General features: G+C 49.6%; 2 protein-coding genes and 1 long non-coding RNA gene across 3 annotated transcripts in view; 1 reads left to right on the top strand and 2 right to left on the bottom strand.

The window, feature by feature from the left end:
- Positions 1–96: 96 nt before the first annotated feature.
- Positions 97–1,604, top strand: LOC123361861. The gene is made up of 2 exons (XM_045002037.1): positions 97–801; positions 937–1,604. Exons 1-2 carry the CDS (start codon positions 526–528, stop codon positions 1,396–1,398), a joined length of 738 nt encoding a protein of 245 aa, XP_044857972.1. The 5' UTR covers positions 97–525; the 3' UTR covers positions 1,399–1,604.
- A 5,929-nt stretch (positions 1,605–7,533) lies between these two features.
- On the bottom strand, positions 7,534–12,370 carry LOC123353311. The gene is made up of 3 exons (XR_006574458.1): positions 12,252–12,370; positions 11,671–11,739; positions 7,534–8,390 (listed from the first exon to the last, which is right to left on the bottom strand). It is a non-coding gene; the product is annotated as an uncharacterized LOC123353311 (long non-coding RNA).
- A 6,800-nt stretch (positions 12,371–19,170) lies between these two features.
- The window catches only part of LOC123373980 (short transient receptor potential channel 2-like), a 28,216-nt gene continuing 19,856 nt past the window's right edge, over positions 19,171–27,530 (bottom strand). The window contains exons 10-14 of the mRNA XM_045023348.1: positions 26,080–26,272; positions 24,961–25,088; positions 21,580–21,649; positions 20,425–20,557; positions 19,171–19,695 (exon numbers count right to left, since the gene is read on the bottom strand). Coding sequence (XP_044879283.1) covers positions 19,331–19,695; positions 20,425–20,557; positions 21,580–21,649; positions 24,961–25,088; positions 26,080–26,272 — 889 coding nt within the window. The 3' untranslated portion in view covers positions 19,171–19,330. The remainder of the gene's footprint in view (positions 19,696–20,424; positions 20,558–21,579; positions 21,650–24,960; positions 25,089–26,079; positions 26,273–27,530) is intronic.

The following is a 27,530-nucleotide window of genomic DNA, read 5'->3' as shown; positions in this document are numbered from 1 at the left end:
TGACCCCTAAAACCCCGCCCCTCGACCCCTTAAGCCCCACCCGCCTCTCAGCAGCAGCCCCACCCATGAGGGTATTACTTCTGGGGTCAAGGTGGACACATGACTGGAAGCAAAGTGTGTCATGTGACCCCTCTAAGAACTCCTCTCGCTGCCCTCTACCAGTCAGGAGGGGTTTCGCCCCCATAGGCCTGCCCCAAGAGGTGATTTGACCAATCAGGGGTGTTCCAGGGTGGGGGGACCCATCCAGATGTGGCTTGTGTGACCCCTCTAAGAACTCCTCCCAATGCTCTCTACCAATCGCGATGGGTTTCGGCCGCATAGGACCACCCCCAGAGCAGATTTGACCAATTGGTGGTGTTCCAGGGCGGGGTGACCCACCCAGATGAGGGTCGTGTCACCCTTCTGAGAACTCCTCCCAGCGCCCTCTGCCAATCAGAGTGCAACACTATCACCCCATAAGTCCCAGCGCCGGGGCAGAAGAGGCCATCTTTTACCAAGGATGCGTGCTTTAGAAATCATGGAAACATGGACTCCTTCACCACCCCTGTGAGCACTTTGGACTTTGTTTTAGCCCCGAGGGCCTTTGGACTTGTGTGGAGAAAGCGCTACATCAGCGACAGTTCCCACGAGGGCTCTTTGACTCAGCCGTTGATGGATACACAGAAACCCGAAACCCAAACTCTCGTGAGGCAACCCAATGAGCATGAAGGCCTCTCATTGTTCGCCCCACTAGAGGTGGAAGGCGAACACAGCTCGGTTGAGTCATCGGAGGACAAGGTGAATGGAAAAGACATTGCTCAGGTAAATGAATGATTAAGAAGTGACTGCTGATGATGGGGTGTAATGGGGTTAGGAACCGGGGGTGGGGGGGTTGTGTATGTTTAAAAACAAGCAGTGGGAACTTACACTGTTTCTTTTCTGAAAATCTCTCTACAGCTTGATGATGCCTTTCTAGAGGACCCGCACGCCCTGGACAGCGTTACATCAAGCAGCGAAGATGAACCGGGCTCTCCTTGTTTTTGCTCAATGCCGATACAAATTGTTGAAGAGGACTCCGAGGATGACAGCTATGAGGAGTTTAGGAGGCTTGGCACGGAACTAACTGAGCCAGTGCCACGTCGTGAGCATAAAAAAGTCATGCGGACTATTGTATGTGTTGCTGTTTATGCTGTCCTTAATCACTGCCTTAGGGAAAAGCTTTTTGAAGATTGTGAGGGCTGTGTCATAGATGTGCCAGCCCAACGGCGCCATGACTGTGTGACTTGGACTTCAGTAGATATAAACTGCAAGCTCCAGGGCCTGTGTGCTGAGCTGTATTTGGAAAGCTTATTAAACACTGTTCTTGCCATAGGTTATGCTATGCAATGTCTGTGCCTAACCCAAAAACATTTAGCATAAGGGGTGATCTTGATAAATGCTGTGCAATTTAGTGCAGACCCTGACCGTATTTTAAAGAAAATGACCAAACCGGAAGATGCCTGTGTCACATTATTGACTTGAACTGGGACCGTATAGAACATGGTTGTAACCAAGGTCCTGTAGTGGCACCAAATCTTAGGTAAAGGGGGTCATATAAGGGGTCTAAGACCAGGTTATGGGTTGCTGGTTATGATTATGCTGTCTGGGTGCATGTGTCATTTTGTAGTTGAAGTTATGAATATTGGCTCTATCCTGTCTGTATTTCAAACTTATGCTATGCTTCTGGGTGACATCCCAGATGAGTTGGTGTTAGCTCTGCCTAGCCTGCTTGGTGGCCCATTAAGGACCATCAGCTACAAACTGACCCATTGAGAGAAGGCAGATGCGCCTTGTAAGTCAGCAAAGTATGCAGGGACTTGTCCATATGACTCCAAACTCCATTTTGCTTGTAATTTTCCACAGTAAGGACAAAGAGGTGTTCTTACACCTGGAAAAGACTATAAAAGGCTGATGCCTCATCTCCATCTTGTCTTCAATCCTGTTTCTTACCTCTGGAGGGACTTTGCTACAAACTGAAGCTCTGAACAAAGAACTGATGGCCCATCCCAGCTGGGGATGTACTCCAGAGACTTAATTTAAACCTGCAGTTTATTCTATCGCTGCTACAAGCCTGAACCAAGAACTTTGCCATTACTGTATGTAATTGATTCCATTTAACCAATTCTAGCTCTCATCTGTATCTTTTTCCTTTTATGAATAAACCTTTAGATTTTATAGATTCATAGATTCTAGGACTGGAAGGGACCTCGAGAAGTCATCGTGTCCAGTCCTCTGCCCTCATGGCAGGAACAAATACTGTCTAGACCAGCCCTGATAGACATTTATCTAACTTACTCTTAAATATCTCCAGAGATGGAGATTTCACAACCTCCCTGGGCAATTTATTCCAGTGTTTAACCACCTTGACAGTTAGGAACTTTTTCCTAATGTCCAGTCTAAACCTCCCTTGCTGCAGTTTAAGCCCATTGCTTCTTGTTTATTCTTAGAGGCTAACTAAGGTGGACAAGTTTTCTCCTTCCTCCTTATGACACCCTTTTAGATACCTGAAAACTGCTATCATGTCCCCTCTCAGTCTTCTCTTTTCCAAACTAAACAAACCCATTTCTTTCAGCCTTCCTTCATAGGTCATGTTCTCAAGACCTTTAATCATTCTTCTCTGGACCCTCTCCAATTTCTCCACTCTTTCAGTACCTGTTTCCCCTCAATTACAAGGTTTCATCCTGTGAGTTTATCGACGATGAAACCGCGTGTGTGTCTTGGAAGCATGCAAAAGACCGGTACTCTGTCTCGGGCAATACCAACGTCTTCATAGCCTGTTTCACCACCGCTTATGCCTGCTTAGAACTATACAACCTCCTAGAGAGGTTGCAAGAGTGGTGGTGCCTGTACCACGACACTGTCTTGGTGATATTTGTGAAAAGGAAGAGTGAGTGGAATCCCCCTCTGGGGGATTATTTTAAACCATCTCTGTAAACCATTTTCCATACCTTCAAAGAATTTGAAGGGTTAACATCAGCGGGTCTGGTCTGTATAGTTCTGTGAAACTCTGGTTGTAACTCTTTAAAGTCAGGGAACACATCAATGTAGCAAAAGGTGTTATGGGCTGTAAAATATCTCCACATCCTAGTTTTTAAAGTTCTGTTAAATCGCTCTACAACCCCTGCTTTGACTTCATTATTAGTAACAAAATGGTGAACTCCATGCCACTTTAATAATCTGCTTAAAGGTTTGTTTAAAAATTCTTTCCCCTGATCGGTTTGTAATTTTTGAGGCACGCGACCTTTGCTGAAAATAGCTTGAAAGGCCTTGGATACCTCAACACCCGTCTTGTCTTTTAGGCCTAAGGCCCAGGCATATTTGGATAGAGTGTCTATCCAAATATGTACAAAGATGTACTTAAAACCGCTGCTGCATTTGGAGAACCGGTGCATATCCACCAAATTTGCCTGCCATTGCACATCCACATCTGAAACAATGGTCTTGTTTCTTTTAAAACGTATTCGAGCCGGTTTGTGTAAAGTGAAAAAAGAACAGGAGGACTTGTGGCACTTTAGAGACTAACAAATTTATTTGAGCATAAGCTTTTGTGGGCTACAGCCCACTTCATCGGATGCATGCAGTGGAAAATACAGTAGGAAGATCTATAGATATATAAATATACACAGAGAACATGAAACAATGGGTGTTACCATACACCCTGTCAGGAGAGTGATCAGTTAAGGTGAGCTATTATCAGCAGGAGAGAAAAAGAACTGTTTGTAGTGGTAATGAAAATGGCCCATTTCCAACAATTGACAAGAAGATGTGAGGAACTGTAGTGGGGGAAAAAATAAGCATGGGGAAATAGTTTTACTTTGTGTAATGGCCCATCCACTCCCAGTCTTTATTCAAGCCTAATTTAATGGTGTCCAATTTGCAAATTAATTCCAATTCAGCAGTCTCTTGTTGGAGTCTGTTTTTGAAGTTTTTTTGTTGTAATATTGTGACTTTTAGGTCTGTAATCAAGTGGCCAGGGAGATTGAATTGTTCTCCGACTGGTTTTTTAATGTTATAATTCTTGACGTCTGATTTGTGTCCGTTTATTCTTTTATGTAGAGACTGTCCGGTTTGGCCAAAGTACATGGCAGAGGGGCATTGCTGGCACATGATGGCATATATCACATTGGTAGATGTGCAGGTTAATGAGCCTCTGATAGTGTGGCTGATGTGATTAGGTCCTATGATGGTATCCCCTCAATAGATATGGGAACAGAGTTGGCAACAGGCTTTGTTGCAAGGATAGGTTCCTGGGTTAGTGTTTTTGTTGTGTGGTTGCTGTAGGTTGGGGGCTGTCTGTAAGAGCGGACTGGCTTGTCTCCCAAGATCTGTGAGAGTGAGGGATTGTCCTTCAGGATAGGTTGTAGATCCTTGATGATGCGCTGGATAGATTTTAGTTGGGGGGCAGTGGCGGATTAACAAATTTGCCGCCCCTAGGCCCTCAAAAAATTCCTGCGCACCCCCCCCACACACCAGCTCACCTACCCTCCCCCACGGCAAGCCTGGGAGGGAGGGGGGAGAAGGGGAGTTGTGGCGGGCTCGGGGGATGGCAGCGGTGGAGCGGAGATGAGCTGTGGCGGAGAGCGGTTCCTGGCCCCACCCCCGGGTTACTCCCCGCACCCGCGGGCTGCAGCTCACCTCTGCTCCACCTCCTCTGAGTGCACCACTACTCGCTTCTCCCTCCCTCCCAGTGCTTTCGCGAGGCAAGCCTGGGAGGGAGGAGGAAGGAGGGAAGTGCGGTGCACCTGGGGGATGAGGCGAGCCAGGGATTCAGAGAAGGGGCAGAGTTGGGGAGGGGGGGTGAGCAAATTTGCCGCCCTAGGCCTAGGCCTTGTTGGCCTAGGCGATAATACACCGCTGGTTGGGGGCTGAAGGTGATGGCTAGCGGCGTTCTGTTACTTTCTTTGTTGGGCCTGTCCTGTAGTAGGTGACTTCTGGGTACTCTTCTGGCTCTGTCAATCTGTTTCTTCACTTCAGCAGGTGAGGACTGTAGTTGTAAGAACGCTTGATAGAGATCTTGTAGGTGTTTGTCTCTGTCTGAGGGGTTGGAGCAAATGTGATTGTATCGTAGAGCTTGGCTGTAGACAATGGGTTGAGTGGCGTGGTCTGGATGAAAGCTGGAGGCATGTAGGTAAGTATAGTGGTCAGTAGGTTTCCGGTATAGGGTGGTGTTTAGGTGGTCATCGTTTACTAGTGCTGTAGTGTCTAGGAAGTGGATCTCTTGTGTGGAATGGTCCAGGCTGAGGTTGATGGTGGGATGGAAATGTGTAAAGTGTAAGTGTCCTTCTCTGAAAGCCAAACTGTTACCTGTCTTCTATTTAAAGTTTTACTATGCTTTCTGGCCACTTGAGAAAGAGGGTTCACCCCACCCATGCTCCCTACTTCCCCGGCGATGTAATATATTTTCTTTAACAGAGCTGCCTGTGTAGAAATGACTGTTACTGGTACTGTCTTTTACTAACACAAATATGAAGGGGGACACATTCATAATGACACATTTAAATAAATAAGTTTCATTAATTGCCTGGTTTAACACGACCTTTTACAGCCGCCTGTAAAAATGGACGCCACGACCCCTACCATAAGGGAGTCTGAGCTGGTTCATTCTTCCATTTTGTCCTTTTCCGGATTTTCCTCTTGAGAGCTGTGTCTCAGACATGAGCGAAACCAGCTGATGCATGATATATTTACTCCCACGTAGTGGTGAGCTGGAGCCAGTTCCCACCGGTTCGCAGGAACCGGTTGTTAAATTTAGAAACCCTTTTAGAACCGGTTGTTCCAGGACAACCGGTTCTAAAACAGCTTTTAAATTTAACTAAAGCTCGGGCAGCTATCCACCCGGCCCCCGGCCCCAGCTCACTTCCCTCTCCTCCCCTGAACGCTCTGCCCTCCTTCCTGCGAATCAGATGTTCGCGAGAAGCCTGAAACAAGCAGCAGGCAGGTAAGCTTGGGGGCAGGCATGAGGAGGGCTCCAGAGAGGCATGGCGCGGCCCAGTCCGGCTCAGGCCGAGCGGCTCCCTCCGGCCTGGCCCCTGGCCTGGCCCTGGCTGAGCGCCCCTGCTCAGTCCTGGCCAAGCTCTGGCCCCAGTGGCATCGGCCCGGCTCGGGTCCTGCTGCGCCGGTGCCGGTCCCGGCCGAGCGGCTCCGAGCCGGCCCGGCTCGGGCCCCACTGCATCGGTGCCAGTCCCGGCCAAGCGGCTGCGACTCGGCTCAGGCCCCGGGCCCGTGGTGCCGGTCACGACCGAGTGGCTCCGGCCCGGACCTCGCGGCACCAGCTCCGGTCCAGGTCCCAGCCGAGTGGCTCTGGCCGGCTCGGCTCGGGCCCTGCAGTGCTGGTCCCAGTCCCGGCCAAGCAGCTCCTGCCCGGACCTCGCGGCACCGGCACCGGTCCAGGTCCCGGCCGAGCGGCTCTGGCCGGCTCGGCTCGGGCCCCGCAGTGCTGGTCCCAGTCCTGGCCAAGCAGCTCCTGCCCGGACCTCGCGGCACCAGCACCCCCTCGTGGGGTGAGGAGGAGAGAACCTGTTGTTAATATTTTGGCAGCTCATCACTGCTCCCACGAGGCTACCGATGTCAGTTCTCAAAGGCCTCTAGAAAGGCATCATCGAGCTGTTGAGAGATTTTCAGAAAAGAAACAGTGTAAGCACCTCACTGCTTGTTTTTAGATTTACACAACCTCCCGATTCCTAACTTCATTACACTCCATCATCAACCGTCACTTCTTAATCATTCATTTACCTGAGCGACATCTTTTTTGTTCACCTTGTCCTCTGGTGACTCCCCTGAGCTGCGTTCGTCTTCCACCTCTAGGGGGGTGGACAACGAGAGGCCTTCATGCTCATCGGGGTGCCTCACGAGGGTTTGGGTTTCAGGTTCTGGCGTATCCATCAACGGCTGAGTCAAAGGGCCCTCGTCGGAACACTCGCTCGTGTAGCGCTTTCTCCACACAAGTCCAAAGGCCCTCGGGGCTAACACAAAGTCTGAAGTTCTCACCAGGGCGGTGAAGGAGTCCATGTTTCCACGATTTCTAAAGCACGTGTTCTTGGTAAAAGATGACCTCTTCTGCCCCGATTGCTGGGACTTATGGGGTGATAGTGCTGCGCGCTGATTGGCAGAGGGCACTGGGACGAGTTCTTAGATGGGTGACACGACCCTCTTCTGGGCAGGTCACCCCAGCCTGGAACACCACCGATTGGTCAAATCTGCTCTCAGGGCGGAACTGTGTGGCTGAAACCCATCGTGATTTGCAGAGGGCAGTGGAGGAGTTCTTAGAGGGGTCACACGAACCACTTCCGGATGGGTCACCATGCCCTGGAACACCCCTGATCGGACAAATCTCCTCTCAGGTTGGGCCTACGGGGGAGAAACCCCTCCTGATTGGTAGAGGGCAGTGGGAGGAGTTCTTAGAGGGGTCACATGACACACTTTGCTTCCGGTCGTGTGTCCTCCTTGACCCCGGAAGTAATATTCCCCATGGGTGGGACTTCCAGTGACAGGTGGCTGGGGCTTAAGAGGTCAAGGGGCAGGGTTTAAGCGGCCAAGGGGAGGGGTTAGGGTTTGATTGATGGTAGGTCCCTTATACTATTTCCGGTTTCCATACTACTGAATCCCATCCTGCCAGTGTGCCCATTAACAGAAGGGGCCCACTAATTCCACCATCTCCCTGGCAACCAGCAGGCCTTGTAAGCATAGGCCCAAGTGGCTGAGAACAATGGCTTGTTGTCCTGTGACACAGAGACTGATGATGTTATTGACTGTGATGTCTGAACAAACCAGCTTCGTGACGTCCTGGTGCAGGCAGTAGGAATGGGAGAGGACATTGGCTCAAAAGAATCGGAACTGTTTCAGGAGAAAGGGGAGTGGAAATATTACTGCCACTGCTCTTAGCATAAACACCAGTCCCATCTTGGCTATTCTCGGCAGGGTTAAGATGGAGGCATATCTCAGCGGGTTACAGATTGCGATGAAGCGGACAAATGCCATCAACAGGAGCACAGGATTCAATTAATTGCAGAGAGTGGATGAAGAACATCTGGGCAAAACAAGCATCAAGGCTGATCTCTCTAGAGTTAAATAAGAATAGGCCCAGTATCATCGGCATGCTGGCTATCAATAAGCCAAGGTCTGTGAGGGCCAACATGGAAAGGAAAATGTACATGGGCTCATGGAGGATTGGATCTGTTTTTATAATGAACAGAATGACTGAATTTCCTACTATCGTAATTTCATACATGAAACAGAAGAGGACAGAGACCCAGAGATGGACGTCTTCCTGCCCAGGTATCCCAGTGAGAAGGAACACTGCAGGTGTGAATTTGGTGTCATTGACAGCTGACATACCATACTGGGCAGGTCCGAGAAGTTTTGAACTTTCCTTCCTGAAAGGAAAAAGAACAGGAAAGTAGATGATATTTAAGGAGACATCTTTCTGCTCTGAGTGCAAATCTAGGATTCCCAGAAGCTCAAGGAAGATCAGAAAAAACATAGATTTGGATTTACACCCCCAATAGGATATGCCAATGGGAAGATAGGCACTGCCAGACTGGATCAGACCTGCAGTCCTTCTAGCCCAGTAACCAGTTACACATGCGTCAGGGGAAGATGGAAGAATCCCTGCAATAGGGAGCTATGAGATTGACTGCTCCAAGGGAAAGTTTCCCCCAGGCACCCACTAGTTAGACATATTTTGTGGTGTAAATCCAGTCCCTCTTTGAATCCTGCTAATCCCTTGGCCCCATTGATATCTTGTGGATCAGAGTTCCACAGACTACTTGAGCACTGTGTGAGTTTGCAATAATGACATTCACACAGACACCCTTTCCGGCCCTCAACTTCAAAGTGTGGCCCATTGTATCATGACATGTGTGTACACATATGGCAAGTGCATGGTGAAAATGGTCATTGTGTTTATCTGTCCTGCATTTAAGTTATTCATAAACGTGTTTCATTGCCTCATTATATACATTATGTTTTTATTTTCTCTGCTTCTGTGAGTTCAAATTATACCGCTGCCTCTTTGCAGCACATGGGATACATTTTCAGGGTCTGGTTCTGAATTCAATAACGGCATCACTCCAGATTTACATGTGTAAATTTGATCAGAACCAGGATCTATTAACTTTCCCTTACCAAATGCTCCCAGTGATACACTCTGACCCCCAAGAATCCCTCCAAGAGAAGCTGAAGTGCTTTGCCTGACCTATGTTGACTGAATCCAGAGAGTTTGATCATCCTACAGGTTCCCTTTCATCCTCACAGGACCCGCATCTGCTCCCCATGCAAGGGATTGTAGTTATCTGGTAAGTTACACGCTAACATGGACAGTTACTTCAGCTGGATGAGGGAAGGGTTGTCATCGCAAATGGGTGAATAGTGCAAACACTAGGTTTGCACTAATATCCAGGTGAGTGTGCTAGTTACTTCAGCCATGCTTTTTTAACAGGTGATGGAGGTAAATGACATAAAAAACTATTACACTGCTCTTTCCTGCACCTCAGCTCTACCCTTTGCTGAAACACAGACCAGCGGTTCTGTTCTCTCAGGACTTTTTGGAAAGTCTTGCACAGGTATTGTAGAGTTACTGTGTGCATGACCCTGAATGTAAGTATTACAAATGGCTTCTGCTCAGTTAGCAGGGGAGAGTACCATACAGCTGTTCACTGAACAGAGAGTTCATAGCACAAACCCATTGCAAACAGTATGTGGGGTACTTCTGAAAAACTTTCTAAAGCAAATGCGTTAAGCAGTAAAGTTACCACTGCTCCTTCCTGTAGCAATTCCAACAACTCTGCCGCTGGCTTTCAATATGCATCTATGTCATGAAATTTTTGTTTGTAATATTTGTATTACAATGAAAAGTTTTGGCATAACATTTACACAGCTGTACTTTGGCACACACATGTCAACCACAGGTACAAACCCAGCCGGACCTATTGAGCAGGCACAGTGCTCAGTGCTCCAGCCACATTGCGCGGTAGCCCAGGGCCCAGTCTGTGAGTGGGAGAATGGCGGGATTTCACCCTGTGAGAAATGAGGCTATGGAGCCTGACATTTGGCCCTCAGAAACTAGAGAAGGGAAAGAGATGAACAGAGCCCTGTAACTCTGAGGGGTTTCTTCAGGGCAGAAGTGCTGGAGCCTTCAGGCAGTCAGGAAACAGAAATACAGGCAAGTCGCATCTTAGGCACATTTAACATGCGCGAATTCAGGTTTGTGCAGATGGTGAAAACGGGAAAAAAAGAAAAATTACAATATAAAAACTGCATCTTTAGTGCGGGCGATTCCGCCTGCAATTCAACTCAATCAGTGTTTCAGTATACGTGGTTTTCCCTTTACGCGCTAACCCTGGAACGGAATCCTCGCATAAAATGAGACTTGCTTGTATGCCCACAGAGCAACACAGCTCTGAATTCCTGCATCCACAATCAAGTCAAAGAATAAAATTGTTGAAAATGCATTTGCTGATTAAATTTCCAGCAGCAAATATACCTGAGGCGACTAAGGGGGGATATGACAGAGGTCTATAAAATCATGAGTGGTAGAGAGAAAGTAAATTAGGAAGTGTTATTTACTCCTTCTCATAATACAAGAACAAGGGGCCACCAAATGAAACTAATAGGCAGCAAGCCTTCATGTACCTCGACCACTGGCTCCTCCTCAGCACTACACATAAGTCTGTCTAGATGCGTCGAGAGATCCGCAACCTTCGCACCAGGCAGGCAAGTCACCATACGGTTCTCCCGGTCATCACAAACCCAGCTATCTACCTTTCTAATAATCGAATCTCCCATTACTAACACCTGCCTTTTCCTAGAAACTGGAGTTCCCTCCCTCGGAGAGGTAACCTCAGTGCGAGAGACAACCCCAGCACCATCTGGAAGGAGGGTCCCAACTATGGGAAGGTTTCCCACTGCTCCCATTGACTGCTCTACTTCCCTGGGCCGTTCTTCCTCCTCAACAGTGCAGGGGCTGTCTGAGCAGAGATGGGACAATTCTACAGTGTCCTGGAAAGCCTCATCAACATACCTCTCTGCCTCTCTTAACTCCTCCAGTTCCGCCACCCTGGCCTCCAAAGTCCGTACATGGTCTCTGAGGGCTGGGAGCTCTTTGCACCGACTGCACACATACGCCACCCGCCCACAGGGCAGATAATCATACATGAAACACTCAGTGCAATAAACTGGATAGTCCCCACTCTGCTGCGGGTTTGAAAATATTGACCACAGCTTCAGCCCCGACAGCCCCAGCTAAATTTAATCCCTGGTACAAAGCATTTCCCGGGTGAGGGCATCTGCTCTACAGTGAGGTTCCAGAGGAGACTAGACTAATCCAGGTCTGACCACCGTTAGGGAACACAGACATACCTTCCTCTTGGACAGAACTTCTCCACCAAACCCAGGACGACATTCCCAGCGTCAGCCAGCCCCTTCTACCTCCTCCAGTGCTCCCCCCACAAATAAACCAAGAGAAAACCCTGCGCCAAACAGAGCTTTCTATAACCCCAGAAGAGAGAGGAGCCAGAGACTACAGGAAGTCCCCCAAGGGACCTCACCATTGCCAAATTCTTTTAGATGGAAAGTTGTCAGGTACTAGGGTCAGCACAAAGATACATAACTAGACGGCATTGGGTCTCACCAACATTACAGCATCGATTGAGTTACCTGAGGGATGTCCATCAATGTGTGAGCGCAAAGGTAAGTCATGGTGATCAGCAAAAATGTCATCTTCACCTGGGGGACAGGAAGAAAATTCCATGAGAATCTCAACACCAACCAAGAGAAATGCCTGCCCTGGCTCCCTTGTTCCAAGGTGATTGGGGTCATCTATGGAGACTCCCCTGAGCCACCTCAGGAGAGGGACGGGTAGCCGGAGAGCAGGAACCCTTGTAAACAAGCAAAGACCTTTACAGGCTGGGGAAAGAGCTGGGCAAAAACTTCCCTTTGTTTCTTTTTGAAGTTAAAATACAGACGTGTTTCATTTCCTTAGGACTGAATTTTGAGAAGTCACGAGTGATTTTTAGCAGTGTAACTTGAGACACCTTCAGAGCCTCCCACCCCCGAAGATCTGACCCCTTTCAGTTCTTTTCAGTCGGGTCTCCAAAAATCGTGGCCCCCAAACCACGAGCCGCTCTCAAAACCCTCGGTCTGAGTGAAGAGACAAGGCTGACCTGTCGCCATGCTTCCCCCCAGGGGGCTCACCCCAGGGATGGACCTGACCCAAAGAGTTAAAGATGTGACTGTACCTGCAGGTCCAAAGGCTGGATGGCCCTGGGAGGCTCAGAGTGAAGCTCAGACCAAGGGACTCACTCTCTTATACTGTGCTGAACCTGCAGAGACTGTTCCTGTGAGTATACCCGCTCCTTCCCCACCCTCACACAGGAAACCACCTCGCAGCCTTTCCACCCTCAGACAGGAAACCACCTCGCTGCCTTTCACAGTCTCCTGTTTGTCGCAGGGGCGAGAGAACACGTCACCCAGATTCCAATACAACCGGGATCCCAGCCAGCACTGCCCAGGACATGCCAGCGTCCGGGGTGGATCCGACAGACACCCATTGCAGCCCCTGGGAGCCTTCCCATTGATTTAAACGGGGGCCCTGGGTGGAGCTCCAAATGCACAGGCTGAGCCATTTCAAGGGATGGGGGGTTCCCCCACCTCCCTAAAGTGACTATTTCCCAGGGGACTCTCCTGCCCTTGCCAGCAGTGGAGGACACAGCTGAGCAGTTCTCGCCAGAGACCACCCCAGGGGAGCCCCCTACAGTACAACGTTGTCCCTTTTGGGCCCAGGGGCTAGTTCGAGCTTGGGGCCCCCCAGGGCATTCCAGCTGGGAGCAGCAATTGCTGGCAGTCAGGGATTCCGTGGCTGCGGGTCTGTTGATTTCCAAAGACTGTCCCAAGTCCTGTGTCTGCGAACGCACAAGGAATCAAACAGCGCGAAACAATTTATTTTGCTCACAGCACCAAAAATGCTCCATGCAGCCCATATCCAGGACCCAAAATCCTCTCTTCAGGTTTCTTCCAGGGTCTGCTACCGGGCTTTCAGCTGTTCCTTATACTGTCCCTCTCTCCAGTCTTCTTGTCTGCTCTGTTTCTTGCCCTCCTGGAAACACAGCTAACCCCAGGTCTCCTAGTCCTTGCATTGGCAGGCAGGGAGACCCCCTCAGTCCATATGGGTTTGCTGCCACCTGCCACACGGCTTCATGCCTTGGGTGGTTCCCCCACCATCCTCAGCTGTTTCTCCTCCCTAACGAGGTCTGCCTGCTCTTGCTGTCAGCGTGGGTGTGCTCAGCACCCATTGGCTTTAACGAGGTCCGTGGTTGTCTGTGATCCTAGACCCAGCTGATGGCAGCTTTGCGCATCTTCCAGTGTAACAGTTTCAATATTTACAAGTCCTACCTCTGCCTGCAAGGTTTAAATGTAAAGAGGCGCACAGGATCCCAGGAGATCATAGGGGTGGCAGCTGTGATAGTGAAGTTTGTTCCAGCCCTTTCTTTCAGTCAGCCAGTGTCACGGTAGCCCCCAGAGTCTTTCCCACACAGTCTCTTGTGGCAGGCCCCAAAAGGGAACGGGCGGGTGGAATAGCCCATCCATCATTGCCTGGTCCATGAACTAAGCGTAATTTACAACACACCAATTCTAGTTCATCCACTTCCAGTCCCACTTTTCTTGTTTACCAGACACGATCTTCACACAGCATTTGAATTATATCAGGACACCTTTTTGTTTAGACTAATTCGGCGTGTGTCCCTTTGGCACCTTTTCCCATTAACATTTGTTGCTCTCAGTTGTTCTTACATCTCTTGACGTTTCTCACAGTTGAGCTCACAGTCTAGGTAAATTTCTAAGCCCAAGTATCGCAACACATGTCAGCCCCCTGTTATCAATGCAACAGAGCTCACTCAGAATGACAGGGCCAGATTCTATCGATCGTAAGGTCTGCTCCTGCTGCTCGTCACTGCAGTACGTGAGCGCATCCCTCATAAAAGTGAGGTAACAGTGACGTCCCTAGTGGCTTTCATGGAGGCTCTGTCTGTTCTCCATCTGCTGCTCTAGCTCACACCTTCACAGATTTGAAGGCCAGAAGGGAGCATTATGATCAGACTCTGACCTGTGACACTACATACAGAGTCTCACCCCGTGATTCCTGCATTGAGGCCAATCACCTCTCTTTGAGCTACAGCATGTCTTTTAGAGAAACACCCAGGCTCCATTTAAATGGAGAATCTGCCATGGCCTGTGGCAAACTGGTCCAAAGGTTAATTGCTCTCCCTGTTAAAATGTGTCTTCTTTTCTGTTGGACCTTTGCTAACTTCAATTTCCAGCCAGTGGGTCTCATCGCACCTTTGTCTACTAGATTAAATCTGGTAGTTTGATGGATTGTGTTTATGAAAACATTGATCAAATTTGGAGCGTGGAAGGGAGAAAAAAAAACATTCCAATAAATTTTGAAAGTGACTCTCAAAAGGAAAATAAGCAGCAGAACAAACCCTTTGTCATGGAGAAAGAAAGGAGGGGGTGGGGGTTATCCTTCACCCCCTCATTGGCAAAGTTTTTTCCTATTTTATTTTTATGTTGGAAATTCAGGTCTTGGCCACAGGAGAATTGGGAGATTTCTGACAGCACAAGAACCAAAGAAGTGAAATCTGATAGAGATGGTTTAAAACTCCTTTAGTCTAATTTTTGAGCTGGGTACCCCCAGCTCCATCTGAAGTCATTGGGGGACTTAATATAAAAGCCCAAAGGCCTGATTTTTCTACACCCATGTCAGAGTTCCCTCCCCACTCTGAACTCTGGGGTACAGATGTGGGGACCCACATGAAAGACTCCCTACACTTATTTCTACCAGCTTAGGTTAAAAACTTCCCCAAGGCACAAATCCTTCATTGTCCTTGGATGAGTACTGCTGCCACCACCAAGTGAGTTAGACAGAGATTCAGGAAAAGAACCACTTGGAGTTCCTGTTTCCCCAAAATATCCCCCCAAGCTCCTAAAAACCCAATCAGATTCTTAAAAAACAGGACTTTATTATAAAGAAAAAATAAAAGAAGCACCTTTGTAAAATCAGGATGGAAAGTAATTTACAGGGCAATCAGATTCAAAAGACAGAGGATTTCCCCTCTAGGCAAAACTTTAAAGCTACAAAAACAGGGATAAACCTACAGGGAAAATTCACAAGCTACAACAAAAGATAATCTAATGCATTTCCTTGCTATTACTTACTATTTCTGTAATATTGGATGCTTAGTTCAGATATGGTTTAGGGAGATGTATTTTCACTGCCCTAGTTCCTCGCTGATCCAGAGAGAACACACAAAGGACAAAAACAAACAACCATCCCCCACAGATTTGAAAGTATCTTCTCCCCTTATTGGTCCTGTTGGTTAGGTGCCAGCTAGGTTATCTGAGCTTCTTAATCCTTTCCGGGAAAAGGAGGGATTAACCTTTACAGGTAAAGGAGGGATTTTATGCTACCCTTCGCTATATGTTTATGACAACCTACTTAACTCAAATGCCTGACACACACTTGGGAGAAAAACTCTCTGTGTGAAAATCCTGATGCCCTTTCACTGAGGGATGAAAAAACTCCTACTCTAGTTCTCCCCTCCCCCAAGGAGTTCTCTAGCAACAACAACAACAACAAAAAGACTTCATATTCTCCATATTTCTGAAGTACAAAAAGAACCAAGCAGAATTTTAAAAGATTCAGGTCTCCTTTGTCCATCTTAAAGAAGCAAAAGACAAACAAAATACAAACACAGTTTCTGTCCCCCTTTGCAAGTCACCTTAAACTCAACAGCAGCAGCAAAGGTGTGAACTCAGTTCCTGCCCATCCCTCTCATCTTCAGGGAGATGTGAAACCAGTAGCCCCCACCCTCCAAATAACCACATCCTTCTCAATGCAGTGGAAATAAGAACGATCAGAGTGGGGGGACAAGGCAGTGTTAGCCACAGACCTCTGGGAGGAGCTAACCTCTGAAGCCAGCTGCTGCTCACAAGGCAGTGACACAGACACTCAGCTGGGGTCCATTAGTTTAAAACGTTTAAGAGACATTAGAAATACTTTTGAGGGTCTGGGCCAAAGTTTTTTTCCTCTGGGAATTCCCTTGTTTGTGTTTTTAAATAGGAATAATGCAGAGCTCAATCTCTACCAGACCCCTTCTGCTCCCTGGCTCTCATGTAGAACTTAAATGCTCTGCCTCTAACTTATTTTTTGTTGTTGCTGGAGATGGACGCTGGGGTTGGTCTATTGCTCTGCACACTCAGCCTTCCCTGATCAGTAGGATAATTAAGCAATCAATTTGCAAATACATAGAAGATAATAAAGTGATAAGTAACAGTCAGCATGGACTTGTCCAAAACAAATTGTGTCAAACCAACCTGACAGCTTTCTTTGACAGGGTAACAAACCTTGTGGATAGGGGGGAAGTGTAGATGTGGTATACCATGACTTGAGTAAGGCTTTTGATACTGTCTCGCATGACCTTCTCATAATCAAACTAGGGAAATACAACCTAGATGGAGCTACTATAAGGCGGGGATTGAACTCACAACCCTGGATTTAGCAGGCCAATGCTCAAACCACTGAGCTATCCTTCCCTCCAAAGTCACAATTAATCGCACTGTAAAAAAGATAAACAAAAGAAAGAGTAGTTTTCAGTTCACCTCATACAAGTCCACTCAGTCCTACTTCTTGGTCAGCCAGTTTCTAAGACAACAAATTGTTTATATTTACAGGAAATAATCCTGCCTGCTTCTTATTTACACTGGCGCCTGAAAGTGAGAACAGGCGTTCGCATGGCACTGTTGTAGCTGGTGTTGCAAGGTATTTACGTGCCAGGGATGCTAAACATTCATGTGCCCTTTCATGCTTCGACTTGTAGGCTCTAAAGTTTTACATGCTTTGGTTTTGAGTGCAGTTATGTAAAAAAAAAATCTACATTTGTAAGTCACACTTTCGCGATAAAGAGATTGCACAACAGTACTTGTATTTTTCAATTCCCCTCCCACTATTTCTTTTATCTTTTTTTACAGTGCAAATATTTGTAATAAAAAATAATATAAAGTGAGCAGTGTATACTTTGTATTCTGTGTTGTAATGAAATTAATGTATTTGAAAATGTAAAAAAAAAAATCCAAAAATATTTATAATAAATGTAAATTGGTATTCTATTCTCGTTTAACAGTGCTATTAAAGCTGTGATAAATCGCAACTATATGTTTTTAATCTCACAATTAACTGTGATAATTTTTTTAATCGTTTGATAGCCCTAGTGCTTACATACAATGTTCTTTGCGGCTCTTAAAGCTCTTTACAGAGGAAGGCAAGTAGCAATGGGGGGAATAGCCGCAGAACTGATGGGACTTGCCCCAGTCGCTCAGTAGGCGAATGGAAGAGCCGAGAAAATCACGCACGTCTCCTGATTCCCAGCCCAGGGCCCTCACCACTGGACCTAACTTGTCACTCTCACAGATCCTGCATCAATCTGCTCACAGTGGGTCCCAGCTGAGCTCAAAGGGTTGGGAGATGGTCTTCCAAACCAAGCCCCCGCCTTATCCCCCAGCCTCCACTCCCAATGGAGATCTCGCTTTAGGACTGCAGAATTCACTTTTGCAATGTTAGACTCTTCCCCAGCGACGAATGACACAGCAGCACAAGACTGGTATTTACTGGGACGAAACAATAGTTTATTCTACAAGGTGAATACAAAGCGTTAAAGAAACAAAGCTGGGCTTGATTCACTCCTATTTCCGCAGTGAGATAGGATATTTATGAGCCCCTTTTCCATTGTGCATTGTTTTAAAGACCCAGGCGGAACCTACTACACTTTCTGGGCTACAAACACTAAGTTACAGATCGGAAGCCAGGACAGAGCCTGTCTGAATATTACACCTTCGAAACTTCCCGACAGCTCCCAGGCTTCAGGAATCTAGCTAGTCAATCTTCTATAGCAGACACAGCTGGGCACTAACTAAACTGGTGTGAGAAATGTGCTGAAGGCTTTGATCCTAAGCCCACTGATCTCCATGGAAATGTTCCCAGGAGCACGCAGAAGCAGAAGTTAACCCAGCTTGACACTCAGATCCCAGTTGGAATTTGTGGAGCTGGCGATTAGAAGAGGGGGAAAAACCCCAAAGCAAAATATTCTTCTTATTGCAAATTGAACAGTTTGAGCTGAGTCATTGAGACACAACAAGCACAGATCCCACCCCACCCCCACTCGTGTCAGAGCAGAACCACACTTCCAGGCGGCAGCTGCCTGGGTTAGGTAATAATCGGAGATATACCAATCTCCTAGAACTGGAAGGGACCTTGAAAGGTCATCGAGTCCAGCCCCCTGCCTTCACTAGGCAGGACCAATTTTTTGCCCCAGATCCCTAAGTGGCCTCCTCAAGGATTGAACTCACAACCCTGGGTTTAGCAGGCCAATGCTCAAACCACTGAGCTATCCCTCCCCCCGGCTACCTCCTAATTGCAGAATTGCACCTATAACAGACTATGAGCAAGATCTCAGCTGCCAGGCCAGGAAGGCAGGGACTGGCTTCGGTGTCTCTAGGAATCCCCTTGATTTCCCTCCCAGACGGATACATGGGACAGTCTATACAATGGCTGCACATCACTGCTCAGCCTGTCTGTCCCACTCCAGCATCACATGGAGCTGGGCCCTAGAGGACAAGTCAATCCCCCACCCCGAGCACCCTGCAGCACTCCCAGCGTGGCCCTGAGGCAGGGTCCCCAGCATGACAGTGCCTTGTGCTAGTCCTGTGCCACTGGGCCAGCCCCGTGCTCAGACACACTTCTGGCCCCTGCTCTCTCTCTCTTTCCACTGTGATCCAGGCAGCCCTCGGATCAAACAATCGCTGTCAGTCAGCTGCCTCGTGGCACCCCAGAGGGGGAAGCATGTCACTGGTGGGACAGTGGGTGGAGGTATTTTCTCCAGGGCTTTATATTTAAGTTGCAGGGGCCCAGTCTGTAACACCCAAGGACTTGACATAAACACTGAATCAAAGTAAAAGAAACCCAGCTGGTGCTACAGCCCATCTGCCTAATAACTGGGCAGGGAGCTCTGCTACTCAGACACTGCTCTCTATCAAAGCAGCGGCTTGGTGGACAGAGAGCCTGACTGGGCCATCAGCCACGCGTCAACCCCCACCCCAGACCCCGTGTGGGAGAGGCAGCGAGGTCCCTGCTTGCTTGGGCTGGGGCACAAGCCAGCAGGAGCAGCATACAACACGCTTTGGGATCCTTCGGCTGCACTAGAAGTGATGAGCGTTGCTATTATTGCTTGGCTCTGTGTCGCCGTGGAAACGCTGCCTTGAGCCACTAGAGGCTGGGGCCAGAGTCGGCTTCCTCTGCTGGACGGGAACTCGGGTCCTCTGGCTCTTCTGCTTGGTCCCCGGGAGACATCGCGTGCTGGGGGCCAAGGGAGAGCGCCTTGGGGTCGTTCCCGGCAGCCCCGTCCTGGTGCACCATCACCTGGGCGGGGGAGCCTGGGCCGGAGCTGCCCGAGGCCTGGCTGAAGTTCTGGAAGTTGTCCTGGACTCGCAGGATATATCTGTGCAGCACGCTGGCCCCATCCAGAGGGCTGGCGGGGGCAGGGTGGGCGGGCCGGCTGTGATGCAGGCGCTTCACCTCCGCGTGCAGGCGCGACACCAACTTGTTCAGCTCGGTGATACGGTTCCCCAGGTCTGTGAACAAAGCGCAGGCACGGCCAGGTGAGGGCAGGGCTATGGGGAGAAACAGCCCACCTTGCGCCCACAGCAGCCCACTGGTAACCATCACCTCTCTTAGGGCTCAAGGCCATTCATGAGATTTGAGGATCCCCATCTCTGCCCTTAGACACACCCACGTGTGGAGCTGGTTCTTGGGGTGAGCAAGTAGCATGGGCACGTTGGGCTCCAACTTCCAGGTGCCACTGTCCTTCTACCACATGGGGCATCCGCACGGACTTTCTGCAGCGTAGCACAGACCATTACTGCCTGAGCTAAAGGAGTGACTCCGCTGAATGGCAGCAGTAATAGGATATTATCCTTCAGGGCAATGGCCTCTAGAAGGGGATGTGACCCACACTTTGCCGGGGTGTGACACCTGCTTCTTCCTGACCCTCATCCTGCCCCCTTCTTCCCTCCCCTCCCCACTGTATTATGGAGTCCCGGTCAGGCCCTCCTTGTTTGCCAGGGTGGAGGGGGCTCTCCAGAACTGCCAGTTAGTCACAGAATTTAAGGCCGGAAAGGACCTTAGAGCATCCAGTGTGTGCTGCCATGTATCACAGGCCACCAGCCAGACACTAAGCCCAGCAACCGAATGAGACCGGAGTATCCCAGCCCACAGCAGACTAGGCTAGACGTGCCATGGGCAGCGAACAGGAGGGCCCGAGGTTCACCAGTGCCCAAGGCCCCACGCAGTGCCAGGGTTACCTTTCCTCCTGCTCTCCTCGAACTCCCGCCTGGCCGTGTCGATGTAGCGCTGCACCAGAGCCTTGATGACCTGCAGCCGATAGGAACGGCGGCTCTCCCCGCCCAGGCCGACGTCCTCCAGGGCAGTGTTAGCCTGAAGAGGGTGGGAAACAAGGTTATGCAGGCACCAGGTACCAGCACGGCTTAGCATTTACCTGGCATCTTGCAACACCAGGAGGCTCACTTGCCCTCTTCATGCAAAAAGAACAGGAGTACTTGTGATGCATGGAATGGAACATATATTGAGGAGATATATATACATACAGAGAGCATGAAAAGGTGGGAGTTGTCTTACCAACTCTGAGAGGCCAATTAAGTAAGGGAAAAAAAACTTTTGACGTGATAATGAAGATAGCCCAGTACAGACAGTTTGATAAGAAGTGTGAGAATACTTACAAAATTGCCACCCGCAGGTCTGTCATTGAATGTCATTTGCAACAGAAAAGCTTCAAAAACAGACTCCAAGGAGAAACTGCTGAGCTGGAATTGATATGCAAACTAGATACAATCACCTTAGGTTTGAATAGGGACTGGGAATGGCTGAGCCATTACACACATTGAATCTATCTCCCCTTGTAAGTATTCTCACTCTTCTTATCAAACTGTCTGTACTGGGCTATCCTGATTATCACTTCAAAAGTTTTTTTTCCCTTACTTAATTGGCCTCTCAGAGTCGGTAAGACAACTCCCACCTTTTCATGCTCTCTGTATGTGTATATATATCTCCTCACTGTATGTTCCATTCCATGCATCCAAAGAAGTGGGCTGTAGCCCACGAAAGCTTATGCTCAAATAAAATTTGTTAGTCTCTAAGGTGCCACAAGTGCTCCTGTTCTTTTTGTGGATACAGACTAACACGGCTGCTACTCTGACACCTCTTCATGCAGCCATTTTACAGTCCGAGTGGGTGCAATTCACCCAGACAGGATCTAGTCAGGCAGATGGAATTCTGGGAAGCCCCTGTTCCCTACATATCCCAGGACACGACTGGAAAAGAAGTTGTTTGCAACGGACTCCAGGGGAGCACACGCCTGAGGATAAAGCAGCCTCACTGCCAAGGTAGCTTTCCCCAGGGCTTGGTCTGCAGACAGACAGACAGACAGACAGGGAACTTACGATGGTGGGAATTGGGGGGTAATCCTGTTGCCTCTTGGGTTTGGAGCAGCAAAGGAATCGGAAGATGCCCCTGGGGAAGGCAGAAGGACATGTGTCACCAGGGGAGGGGGCTGTCACCGAAGTACAGCCAGCCCTGGGGACGCTACGCTCAAATCTGAATCCAGGTCCAAAGGGATCCAAAATCGGGGGGAGTCTGGAGCTGGTTTCTGGTTCTGGCCCAACGGAGAGATGAGCCCCAGCCACGATGTTCAGATCTGAACCGTTCCAGAATTCAAGTTCAGGCCCTTCACCCTACAGAAGAGATTTTATCCCCTAACTTTTAACCTCAACAGCTACCAAGCCGCGGCGCTGAGAGGGTCTGCTAGGCCCAGCTGCACTGCGGCCAACACGCCCTGAGAGCTAGAGGCCAGGGGGACACGCTTCACCCCACAGTGACTTCTCAGCGAGTGCTGGGCACTGGGCTGCAAATAGCAGCCTTTTAGCAACTGCCTCTGTATTAGGGTTGCCACCTTTCTAATTGCTGGTAACCAGCCCCCCAAGGCCATGCCCACCTCATCCCTTGAGGCCACGCCCCTTCTCCACCTCTTCCCCAAGGCCCCACCCCTGCCCACCTCATCCCTTGAGGCCACACCCCTTCTCCATCTCTTCACAAGGCCCCACCCCTGCCCCGCCTCGTCCCCCAAGGCCCCGCCCCATCGCTTTTCCTTTGGGGAACACTCCAGCGTTCCCTGCATTAGTTCCTTTCTCCAAACCTGTCTCGGTCTCCTCAGGAGAACTGGTCGAGAAACATTTCCAAAGAAAAACAATTATTTACTTGAAATGGTTCATGAAAACTTTCCAAATGTTCCAATTTTTTTTTACTTTTTTCACTTCCCCCCCCCCCCTTTTGCCACTGAAATGAGGGGAAAGGGAGAGAAAGAGGGAAAAACCAGTTAACAAAAAAAAAATCAGTTTTCTGGTTTTCTGGGGTTTTTTGGTCAAACAAAATCTGAAAAACTTCTGAAAAAACAACCCAACATAATATTTTCCTCACAACTTTTCATAGTTGAAAAAAGGATATTTTGGGTTGAAAATAGATTTGAACAAAACCAGTTCAGCCAGCTCAGCACAGAAGTGACTCTCTTTGCAAAGTAGCTGATCCCCAGGTTGTAAAAGGCCAGTGGCTGGATGGCCTGGTGGCAAAGGCCCTGGATGAAGACTCAGAAGATATGAGTTCAATTCCCTGCACCACCACAGACTCCCTGTCTTATTGGAAACCCAGGGGTTGGCAGGCTAAAGCCCCCTCCCCCAGCCTAGTGGGAGGGACCACTGGACCCAGGGATCAAATGAACACGAGGGACAACAAATGAGAAAACCAGGGAGTGAGGTGAAGGTCATAGGTTCAAAATGAGAGTACTGGATGGGGACACTGAGCAGAGAACCCCAGACAGCACCCACTGCTCTGCAAAGGTGTTGAGGGAGCCAGTGGACACTACCCAGTGAAACCCTACCGGGGTGACTATAGTGGGGTGGTTACCCCACTCCTGCTCTGAAGGGCTTAAAACAGCCCTGGGAGAGGGCTGTGCCAGGGGAAAGGCTGGGCTGATTGGAAAGCAGCCACAGCTGTGGCTGGCTTAATGAGGGCCCAGCTGGCCCTTATAGGAAGGCTGTGAGCCAGAGAACCAAGAGGAGTCTCTCTGCAGGCTGGGAGAGAGCAGGGCCTGGCTGCCTACTGGAAGTGAATCAAGGCTAGGGAGAGCCAGGGGAGCTCCATGCTGGCAACTCCCCAGGCTGCAGGGGCTGGTCCAAGGCAGAGGAAGGCAGCAGGTCCGAACCCCCTTGTCTATGATGAGTGGTTTTTACCCTGCACTCTGCCCCAGGGAGCGGGGGCTTGATGTTGACTGGCAGTAGCCCAGACTGAGGCTGTGACGTTATGACTGTGATATAATATCTCATTGAAAGGTGACAGGGCCAGAAAGAGTTAATTAACTCCTAGACTGACCTGACCCATGGGTGAACCTTGAGGACTGGTTAGAAAGATATGTAAATGAACAGAGCTTTGAAATGCAAGTCTGCATTGTTAGAGGTAGAAGGGGAGAGGTTTGCTCAGGTCTTGTGATGTAAGCAAACAAGTCTTGTCTATTGCTATAGTTTTAATTCAAAGATCAAAAAAGGAATATTAACATTTATGATGATATTTGAGTGAAATAGTATTATTGTCTATGTGTCTCTTTGAAGGTTGTGCTAACCTGTATCTGAACTGTTTAATGGATAAATTACTCTGTGCTAATTGCCAGGATGTTTGGGAGAAGGAGTTAAGCCTATTGTTTTCTCAGGCCGAAAGGCTGCTGGAAATGTATAAGAAGCCTGGGACACGATCCTCCTTCATCTCAGCTCTGCTTTGGGTTTCAAGAGGGGGAAAACCTTAAGCCATAAGGATTGAGATCCCCAGTCACTGACTGGAGCCACCCTGAAGATGGACATTGGACTATAACCTATGGACTATTTCTAAAAGGACTTTTGGCAACTACAAGCTCATCTCTGCTGTGTATCGGAACCTCAAGAATTAAATTCAAGTCTGTCTGTAGATTGATCTTTTAACCAACACTCTCTCTCTTTTCTTTTTTAATAAATTTTAGCTTAGTTACTAAGAATTGGCTATAGCGTGTATTTTGGGTAAGATCTAAGTTATAATTGGACCTGGGTGTGTGGCTGATCCTTTGGGATTGGAAGAACCTTTTCTTTTATATGATGAAGTAAGATTTTTAGAAATCATCATCATATCTGGCAGGTGTGTCTGCACGGAGGCCTGAGGCTGGGCACTTTAAGGGAACTGCGTGGTTTGGACTTCTAAGTGACCAGTGAGGTACTACAGAAGCTGTTTTGTGCTGGTTGGTAAATCTAAGTATTGAAATAACCACCAGCGTTTGGGGTTTGTCTGCCCCGTTTGGTTTGCAGTTCACCCTGATTGAGTGACCTCAGCTGGCTCCCCCGGGCAGCACCGTCACAGAGGCAAGTGGGGATTGGAGGGTTGGGGGTTTCCCAGAGAGGGGAGACCTATAGAGACTGGTGGGGGTATTGCCAGGGGGCAGCCCTCGGGTAAAGGGGCACTGAGGTCTGGGAGGGACACAGGGCCAACTACAAGCAGGACACGAGCCTGCAGAGGGCGCCCAGGCTGGAAAAGAGCTAAGTCCCTGAGACAACCAGCAGGAGGCGCCACCAGGTGCGTCTGTGCCCCATTACAGTGACCTTGGGCAAGTTACTTTGTGCCTCGGTTTCCCACAGGTACAATGGGGATTATTCTGGCTCGTGAGGCTGAGCTGACTAACATCTCTGAGGTGCTCATGTACTAGGGTGACTCACTGCCAACGCGCGTGGTGCGGTTTGCGGAGCTGACATCACCTGACTGAGTAGAAGAGGGACTTTGGTGTGGGAATGATGTTAAATGGCACAGGCAGCGTCAGGCCCTCCCTGAAGTAGGACAGGTAGAGTTTGGAGCGGGCGAACTTCCACTCCACGTCCGCATCATCCTGCAAAGCAAGGAAAGCAGGTTGTGATCTACGCTGGGGCCAATCCTGCCTCCTGCGTTGGGCGGCCATCAGAGACCTTTGAGGCCGTGTGTGATCTTCCCACCCGCCCTCTAGAAGCCCTATGGTCGCCACCATTCCCTCAGAGCATGGCCAGCTGGTCTCACGACCTGCCCCATATAATGGGTGAAATGGTATTGAACGGCATCGGCACATGCAGGGGAGAGGGACAGTTCTATCACCGGGGAGAGTCGTGGGGCTGAGGCTCTGGGATGGAGACCGGCTCGGTTCCTGGGAACTGGCCACGAAACTCATCGAGATCACAGGTGTGGCTCTAGCTGGTGCGACACCTGGGCATCCCCAGCTGGTGGGCGGGGCCTGATCCGCTTAAGGATGCACCCAGGGACCCTTCCCCAGCATGCGCCAGCCATTGTTCTGCAGCCGGGCAGGAGCGGGCTTGCTCGGTGACAGGAAAGTGCTCTCATGCCAAAGGACACATGCTAGGCCCAGTGGGGAAGCTGGCACCACTGCAAGAGCTGTGCCCAGTGCAGGGTCGTCAGCAGAGGGACTCATACTGACCGGCTGCACAGAGGGGAATTTCACCCTTGTACACGAAGGGTCCCCAGTGCATGTGTGAGGGAGAAATGCAGCCACTTCTGAGGTGGGGCACCAGACAGGGCACAGCAATACTATAGCCAACAGGATTAAATGCAGCCACTTCTGGGGTGGGGCACCACAGCCCTCTCGATAGTGCACAGCAATACGACAAACAACAGGGATTGTATTTTGACGGGGGCTTGGGGGAGGAAGGAGGAGGAAGATTTAGGGGAGGCTGAATGGAATTGCCCCATTGCTGGTTATTTTAACAGGGCGGGGAGTGCCAAGGAGAAGAGAAGCTGCGTAAGAGGAGGCCCATTCACCACGGGGTCATTCTGCTCCAGGGCGGGGACCCAGGGTGCAGCCGCACTCCGGCAGGGCTGCCAGCGGCCCTAACCTCGATCTTCTGGAAGGAGTTGGTGATCATGGCGATGAGCATGTTGAGAAGGACGATGACCATGACGATGGTGAAGATCCCGTAGAGCGCCCGCCCCACGAACTCCACCAGGGCGTACTGGGGCATGTCCACCACGCTGTACTCCTCCATCCCGAACATGGTCCAGAACAGGAACTGGAACGTCTCGTTGAAGCTGACAGAGAGGGGGCAGCAAAGAGCAGGGCCTGGTTACAAGCCGGGCATTCCCCACCCTAACAAGTGTGCGAGACAGCCCCGATCCTGACCCCACCGACATCGGCAACCGCTTCCCAGGGGAGGCAGGATTGGCCTGTGTGTCCACTAGATCTTCCTGGGTGAGTCCTGACTCCTACAGGACCCTTCAGGAGGCACCTGCCAGCACCCACCTGGGCCCCCAGGAAGGTTTGATTGAGATGCAACCTATATTTTCACCCCATTGTTGGTGGCACCAGGCATAGCCCAGTGTTGACAGAGGGGTGGAAAATGACAGTGCCAATGAAGGCTCCCTGTATTAGGCCTCTGCTTGTCTGAACCGCTTCTATGTTTAAACTTTAATTAACCCCACAGGCTAGATGGAAAGAATGGAATGTGTGGCAACTAGTTATCAGTACCAGGAGGCAATTATACAGCCTGCTTGCACCTGGCTAAAGGGAGTGAAACAGAATGACCGGTCAAGAAAAGTTACTAACGAGATAATATGTTTTTGCCAAGTATGATCTAACCTGTTTAGAGTAATTGCTACGTTATAATGTATTTGCTGTATGAGAACTGAAAAGGAGGGAGAAGAAGGGGGGGGAGGGGGGAGCTGGGCATTGGGGGTAATAGACATGCTTAGCTAAGATCATGTATAAAGACAGAGAGCTGCTTGTCTGGGGTGTGCTTGATCTGAGGCGTGTGCCTCCAAGCATCCTGCGCTTTGAGATCTCAAATAAACTTTTTTTTGCTTCTCCACCCTGGTGTGTCTAATTGGAGCGAGGCACTCCGGGCAACGAATCACTGTTGCTGTAGCCTCAGGCCTTTTGTGCCGGCAACACCATTATTCCTTGTTAAATCCCCACCAGCACCCCGCACAACCCCGCTCCCTCCGGAAGTGCCCAGACATCCCAAACACTGGATCACATCCCCTCGGAGTCCTCATCATTGTCCTCAGCTTCATTTTCCCCATAGCCCACCCCCCACCGGGCTTCTTGGAATCCTCTAAACCAGGCCTCCCAGTTCCACCACAGGCTTCATCCGCAGAGCACCCCAAAGTCCTGCCCCTCAGCTCCCTGCTCACGCTACAACCCCATTCACGTCGCTGGCATGTGCCCAGGGGCCAGGGATCGCCTGGATACTGCAGGGGCCTTTAACCCTTTCTCTCGGCCTCAGGCATCACTATGCAAAGCATCGGGCCCAGCTCAGCCCTGCCCTGAGCCGGGAGGCCCTGGGAAAGC

Source organism: Mauremys mutica, chromosome 1 (assembly GCF_020497125.1).
Source record: "Mauremys mutica isolate MM-2020 ecotype Southern chromosome 1, ASM2049712v1, whole genome shotgun sequence".
Taxonomy (NCBI): domain Eukaryota; kingdom Metazoa; phylum Chordata; order Testudines; family Geoemydidae; genus Mauremys; species Mauremys mutica.
This window is presented reverse-complemented; position numbering and strand designations above follow the sequence as displayed.